The following is a 7,754-nucleotide window of genomic DNA, read 5'->3' as shown; positions in this document are numbered from 1 at the left end:
AAATACTGATAAGTGTGTGTGTGTTGTACAGATGATCACTCTAAGCTCCTCCCAGTCCAGTTCTTCGGTCACCAGCACCGTACAGAGTGTCTCTGCCCCCCTGCAGCCGCTGGTTAAAGTGGAGCCGGGAGTAACTGGGTCAGTGATGGGGTCACGACCTGTACAGAAATACATCGTAGTGTCGCTGCCTCAATCCTCATCACTGGATAAAAGCAACTTGTCCCCCATCAGCACCGAAACCAAGATCGAACCTTCCGACACACCCAGCTGAACCCACACACACACGTAAAGATTCAGTGTAACTAAATCGACCTTGTCAGAATAGGATTGGTACATAAACCTGGGACCTTGTGTGATCAGAAACTAATGAATTTTTTTGTTTGTACAATTTTTTAGAAATGTTACACTTCTCGGATTCAGGTTAGAGTTAGGGTTAAGTTTACCGTTACTTTAACTCTTACATTTACATGTTTTTAAGTGATAAAATCATCCAACACCTCATAATCAGAAACACTCTGTAAAATATAACGTTATGTGAGGATCAGACGTGATGACATGCTGGGTAACAGCACTGATTCATTTCACACAAAAGCAGCTCAGATGTTGCAATAGAAAGTTAATAGAAATAATTCTTGTTGTTTTCTGATGTGATAAACATTCATGCTGGTGGCTGAGGTGCTTATATCAAATGTAACTGAATAACTCGATAACGACACTGTGATGTGCTTCATGTTTCATCTTCATTTTATATTCTGTAATAAAAGTGACTTTTTAACAAATCATTTATTGTTTGAACAGTTTGGGTTCAGGGTTAGAGTTAGGGTTACATTCTCTAGTAACAGTAACACTCGCACACTTCAGCGTTTTATAATATTGTGTGTGTGTATGTGAGAGAGAGAGAGAGAGTGTGTGAGAGAGAAAGTGTGTGTGTGAGAGAGAGAGTGTATACTCTCGTATGTGAGTGTATTTTGGACACTCAGCTGCACTTCCTAACTGAGTGTCCAAAATACACTCACATACGGGAGGTGTACTACCAAAAATTCCAAAAACTTCACCCTGAATTCTGCTCCCTCACCAACACCCAGAAACTCTTCATCATGTTGGGAGAGGAGAAGAAGAGCAGCACAGTAGCAGCTCAGTATGTATCTGCCTGCCACAATCTGAGAGACACGGACTGATACAACCAAACACAGGAACAACCCTGATGGACCCACACAGAGACAATGTTTAATCTTTATTCTTCTACATCTGCCTTTATTCTAATTTCCTTTTTATGCTTCTGTTTTATTATTATCTAAAATTTAATATTTTCCTAAAGTTATTTAGTTTTGTATAATTATATAAACATCTTTCCAATGCTTTAGCAATACTGCAACCTCTTCAACAGTCATGCTAATAAAGCTCTTTGAATTGAATTGAGTGTGTGAGAGAGAGAGAGTGTGTGTGTGAGAGAATACTCTTTAATACTCTTTAAAAATGTAGAATTAGATTCAAATCCTGAACAAAATCTAATTATTAGTAAGTTAGAGGAACTGGAACGGGCTGTTAAAAACCACCAGAATCCTCTAGACTCTCTCATTACTAAGCAGGAACTTAAAGACAAAGAAATCATCAGGACCTGACGGGATCCTGAATTAAATGATCAAACACGGGCAGCTCCAAATTTCACCTGGCAATGTTAAAAGTCTTTAACCTGGTTCTGAGTGTCGGTTCCTTCCCTGAAATCTGGAATCAAGGTCTCATAACACCGATCTACTAAAGTGGAGATAAATTCCACCCTAATAATTACCGGGGCATCTGTGTGAGCAGTAACCTGGGGAAGTTATTCTGTAGTATAATTAACTCACGATTATTACACTTCCTTACCCAACACAACGTCCTGAGTAAAAGTCAGATTGGTTTTCTACCAAATTACCGCACTACCGATCATATTTACACCCTACACACCCTGATCCAAAAATATGTAGTTCAAAATAACTCTAAAATATTTGCATGTTTTATTGATTTAAAAAAAGCTTTTGATTCCATTTGGCATGAAGGATTGTTTTATAAAATGTTAGAGAATGGTGTAGGGGGTAAAACATCTGATCTTATTAAATCCATGTACACAGAAAACCAGTGTGGAATAAGAATCGGCAGTAAGAGAAACATCTCATCTCTCAGGAGCGTGGAGTGAGACAGGGCTGCTGTTTAGGTCCAACTCTATTTAACATCTATATTAATGAATTGGCCTCCATGTTAGAGCGCTCAGCCACACCCGGTCTCACTCTACACGACTCCGAGATTAAACTCCTGCTGTATGCAGATGATCTGGTCCTGCTATCTCCCAGCGCTCAGGGTCTCCAGCACAAACTGGACCTGCTGCAGCAATACTGTCAGACCTGGGCCCTGACCGTCAACCTCAAAAAGACCAAAATTATGACCTTTCAGAAAAGAGCCAGATCTCAGGGAACCAAACACACATATAAATTAGGACATCATGAAATTGAGCACACTAAAGATTATACTTACCTCGGACTAAACATCAGTTCCACAGGAAACTTTAACCCGGCAGTAAATGAACTGAGAGAAAAAGCTCGCAGGGCGTCGACGACATAAAACGTCAAACATTAGTGGAAATTCCAGTTCGAATCTGGCTTAAAATTTTTGAATCAATAATTGAACCGATTGCTCTATATGGCAGTGAAGTTTGGGGTTCGCTTACACACCATCAATTCCATAATTGGGACAAACATCCATTAGAGACCCTGCACACAGAGTTCTGTAAAAGCATCCTAAAGGTGCACAGACACACCACGAACACACACCAACACACCACTAACACACCACTAACACACCACGAACAATGCGTGCAGGGCAGAATTAGGCCGATTTCCACTAATTATAAACATACAGAGAAGAGCAATCAACTTCTGGAACCATCTAAATAAGAGCGACCCCCAATCTTATCATTATAAAGCCCTGAAACACCAAGAGCTGAGCAAACATACCAGTCCCCTCATCCAACTGGTCCTGAGTCACTACACCCATACACCACTAACACACACCGATACACCACTAACACACACCGATACACTAATAACACACACAGACACTCTAACACACACAGATACACCACTAACACACACAGACACCCTAATAACACACACAAACACATTACTAACACACGCTGACACACCACTAACACACACTAACACAATAAAGACTCAGGAACAGAATAAATCTGCAAACCCAATCAGAATAAACCAAATTACACAAAAACTCAGAACTAAATATCTGAATTATTGGGAAACTGAAACCAAAACTCAAAGTAAAATGCAGTTATTTATTATTTGTTGTTATTTGTTATTTGGCCCTAAACAGACACTACAGTGCAGCAGATTATCTGAGCGCAGTATCTGACCCTAAATTAAGAAACACCCTGACGAGGTACAGACTGAGCGCACACGACCTGGCCGTGGAGACGGGGCGACACACCCGGTCCTGGCTGCCCCGGGAGGAGAGGTCGTGTCAGCACTGCACTCTCAGTACAGTAGAGACGGAGCTGCACTTCCTCACCCGGTGTACCAAGTACCACCACGTCCGCTCCCAATTCTTCCCTAAATTTAACAACATCATCCCCAACTTCACCTCCCTCCCAGACCCTGACAAACTGCCCCACCTACTGGGGGAGCACAGAGAGAGCTGCACACTAGCAGCACTCTATACACACACCTGTCACCAGGTGAGGGACAGTGGGTGACCATGTCTCATACACACATACACACACACACGCACACACACACACACACGCACAAACTGATTGTTTTTCTACCTCATTAATGTAAATATTATACTTTTTATTGTTATTATTTTTGCACTGTTTTTATTAATATTTTATTCTATTTTATAATATTTTTTTGCACATGTAACTATTCTGTATATTTTTGTTCTTTCTTATTTTTATTGTTTATATTTCCCTGTAACTTGCTTTGGCAATACGAATGTCCTTATTTGTCATGCCAATAAAGCTTCTTTTGAGTTTGAGAGAGAGAGAGAGAGAGAGAGAGAGTGTGTGTGTGTGTGTGTGTGTGTGTGTGTGTGTGTGTGTGTGTGTGTGTGAGAGAGAGAGAGAGAGAGAGAGAGAGAGAGGCTCATGCTCTGGTCCCTCCTCCTGCTGCTTGTGACTGTTCTGACTGAAACACACACACGGTTACACACAGATGAGGTAAACACAGTGTGTGTGAAGAGGTACAGGTGTCGGTAAGTTACTTTTTCTCCTGAATCATACCGGAAATAGTAATAAGACATTCCGATACAGTCAGAATTACAATTCAGCTCAAACAATTCTGCACGTTTAGCTTTCAACCGTCTGTGTGTGTGTGTTTGTCCTACAGCAGTACGAAATGTGTGTGTGTGCGTGCGTGTGTGTGTGCGTGCATTAAGGTTCACACACACAAAACCTGCAGGAATTTACTTTCTGCTCGGTGTTGAAATCCCAATTCATCCCAAATCCTGTTAAATCAGGTTTAAACTGTTTGTTCTGTTTGTACCACAAAACCTCAGAAGTTTGGAAGCTGTTGTTTAAACTCGTCCACATACTTATATACCACATACTTTATACTTTATATTTTAGTCTCTGTGGTTATTATGAGTTTATTTGACTGAGCTGCTGCTGATGGAGATTAGAACTCTGTTCTGTTAACTCGTGTCACTTCCTGTAGAAGGAACCGCTTCCAACAATAACACACTTCTGTGGTTTATTCCAGAATAAAAAGCACCATTCTACTCAACAACTTTTATATTTACAGCAGCCGCTTGGAAAATGAATCAGGATACATTTTATTATAAATATTTAGTAAAATCAACATGGAGAGTTTGTGGCTGTTTTATTACAGACTACATTTCCCAGAATTCCTTGAACTACTTTATTTATCCTTCACAAACAGGCGAGTTTGCAGTAACATACATTTTTTGATTTCAGACCACATTTTAAAAAATTTCATTAAATAGTGAAAAACAAGTTTGTGTTCTACAGTAAAAATCTTATTCAGCATAAGACTTTTAGTCAGGAATTGTTGGGAGTGTTAAAGCAGGACGGAGGATTTTAGCTCACTGCTAATAAATAAAGTTTTTGTTTAAACATGCTGTGTAATAATTAATGTAAATTATAATAAATTATTACTGATCAGAGATAAATATGCATCATTTGGTTCTGTTCTCACACTGCTGGAGTTTTATTTAAAGTTTAGTAGAACATTTTTATCTGTGTTGTAATTGCTGTAAAATGTGGTCACATCTAAACTCACATTATTACACTTTTTTTATCTGCCACAACAAAAACAAGTGAATCATCATCCAGGTCAGATTTAACTTGCTTTTTGTTTTATTTATTGATTTAATAACTTTGTTATCGAAAGAACAAAGTTATCCAACACCTGTATCACCACTGTGAAGCAGTAATTGTCTCTTTGGTCTGGTTGCAGTATTTTTATTATCATTAACTTATTTATATTATTTTATATTTTTTATAAATTTATAATTTATATTATTTATATAATTATTTTGTCTAATTTTATCTGCACTGATGTTTCAATATTTATGTTTCGAGTTTATTTAGGTACCTGCGAACTCTAGAGGCACATTCACGACCCTAAAGCAAAAATATAAAATCAAACATCACCAAGTCAGAATTGTAATTTTGGATTTCTGGTTTTGACCTGGTAAAAGAGAAACTATGGTGCTGGACTGGGTTTGGTCAGCTCAGCTACACCTAATGTTTAATGTAGAGATTCTTTCTGATTTTGTGATATTTAATTTTTGTCTCAAAATGACTTTGAGGGACCAAAGCAGCTTCTACATGAAAGTTTAATTACAGTAGTTGGTTGTTTGTCTGTCCAAGTCAGAGGTTCTGATTAAATCCATGATCATGAGGTTTAGTGTTCGGCTCACATGTATACAGGGTAAAAGTCACACACACACACACACACACACACACACTGTGGTGTTTTACTTCCTCTCTGGTTAAATCTCTGTTTCTCTGCAGGATGAAGAAATAAATGAAAGATGGAGGATCGGACGCTGCTGCAGAACTTTCGCCAGACTCCCAAACTCAGCCTTCCTGCACTGAGTATGTTATACACCCATCTCTCTCTCTCACCTACACCTGTCTATCTCTTACCTACACCCGTCTCTCTCTTTCTCACCTACACCTGTCTCCTCTCTCACCTATCGCTCGCATCTGAAGTTGTGAGCAGCAGGTGGCGCTGGTCTGTTATTCAGGATGAGAGTGCAGTATGTTGTGTAGTGATGGGGTGTACACCCTCTCTCTCTCTCTGTTTGTGTTCAGTAATCTCTAAACTGGTGGCCGTTGCTCTGCCCATCGCTCAGGTCACCATCGGTGTGTAGCTGTATTTTATTTCATTGTAGTTTTATTTATAAATTTACAGTTATAATTATAATAAAAACTTTATTTTATGATGCGTTTTTCTCTCTCTGTGTCTCTCAGGTGGGCTGCACCTGCAGGAGTGCCCCACCCAGCCCCTCATCCCCATCTACCTGGTGGTGTCAGGTGTGTTTGGGTTGGTGCTGGCTGTGCTCTCATGTCTGCCCTGCACTCAGGAGGGGGAGAACGAGGGCGGAGCCGTCAGTGCCCTCTGTACCACCTGGAACTCCATCGTTACCCTCTTCCTGTTCTGCTGGTTCATTGCTGGTACACTCACTCACTTACACACACACACACACAACAGTAAAATTTAATTAAATGTTTCCTTGTATTAAAAGATAATTTAATGTTAAAATATAAATGTTTGATGTAAAACTTTAAAAATCTTCTGGCTTGTTTTAGTGATTGGTGTAATTTGGGGTTTTTGTGAAGGAGTGTGTACACGTTACAGTACGTAAAATGTTTTAACAGTTTATGTGAGCATTGGTGGTTGATGGTTTGTGTGTGTTGTAGGTAACGTTTGGATCTACTCAATCTACCAGCCGACTTATGATCCTCTGTCCCCACAGTACTGTGCTAAAATCCTCTACCTGTTTGCATTCTGGATGGTCACGCTGGTTTACATCATTATTGGAGTGTTAATGCTGGCTGGCTGCTGCATCATGTTCTGCATGTGTGTGTGTGGTCGAGCCGGAATCACTGACCCACCCACCAACCAAGTCTAACATATACACTACTTATACACAGCTTATACACAACTTATACACAACATACACACTTAATATATACACAACATGTACACCACGTACACACTGTATACACACATCAGCTGTAGCGTTCTATTACTGTACCACTGGCATGTAGCTTCCCCAGCTGATACAACTAAAAGTCTGATACACACACTGTACACACACTTCACACCGTACACACCAGAGCTGAAATGATTGAGCTGTTGTTGGTGTTTGGTTGTAATTATTGGTTAATATTGGCACTGATGTGAAGCCTTTGGGGGGGGGGTGTGTGATGTTACCTAAAGCTGACGGATGTGATTGTGATCACTTGATACATACTGTGTGTCTTCATGTCTGCAATAAACAATCTTATAAAATCACCTGTTTATTTATTTATTATTTTATTACCTGTTTAGATCAAGTTAAAGACAAAAATCCACCACAAGAAACTCACTCACCCACTAACTCTCTCACTCACTCATTCATTTACTCATCTACCCACTCACTCCCTCAGTCCACCTTCTGCATGTTTCGGGGAGGTGTGAGGAAATTAAAGTACCTGGACAAAACCCACCAGGTACTGCACCAGGGTAAAGGAG

The 7,754-nt window shown here is 39.8% G+C and overlaps 2 protein-coding genes across 2 annotated transcripts in view; both read left to right on the top strand.

The window, feature by feature from the left end:
- Window positions 1-782, top strand: part of taf6 (TAF6 RNA polymerase II, TATA box binding protein (TBP)-associated factor) — a 17,480-nt gene extending 16,698 nt beyond the window's left edge. The window contains exon 15 of the mRNA XM_062988567.1: window positions 32-782. Coding sequence (XP_062844637.1) covers window positions 32-271 — 240 coding nt within the window. The 3' untranslated portion in view covers window positions 272-782. The remainder of the gene's footprint in view (window positions 1-31) is intronic.
- A 3,371-nt stretch (window positions 783-4,153) lies between these two features.
- On the top strand, window positions 4,154-7,535 carry LOC134303390 (transmembrane protein 272-like). The gene is made up of 5 exons (XM_062988787.1): window positions 4,154-4,242; window positions 6,026-6,109; window positions 6,329-6,379; window positions 6,488-6,691; window positions 6,938-7,535. Exons 2-5 carry the CDS (start codon window positions 6,046-6,048, stop codon window positions 7,147-7,149), a joined length of 531 nt encoding a protein of 176 aa, XP_062844857.1. The 5' UTR covers window positions 4,154-4,242; window positions 6,026-6,045; the 3' UTR covers window positions 7,150-7,535.
- The last annotated feature ends 219 nt before the right edge of the window (window positions 7,536-7,754 follow it).

Source organism: Trichomycterus rosablanca, chromosome 26 (genome assembly GCF_030014385.1).
Source record: "Trichomycterus rosablanca isolate fTriRos1 chromosome 26, fTriRos1.hap1, whole genome shotgun sequence".
In the NCBI taxonomy this organism is placed as follows: domain Eukaryota; kingdom Metazoa; phylum Chordata; class Actinopteri; order Siluriformes; family Trichomycteridae; genus Trichomycterus; species Trichomycterus rosablanca.
This window is presented reverse-complemented; position numbering and strand designations above follow the sequence as displayed.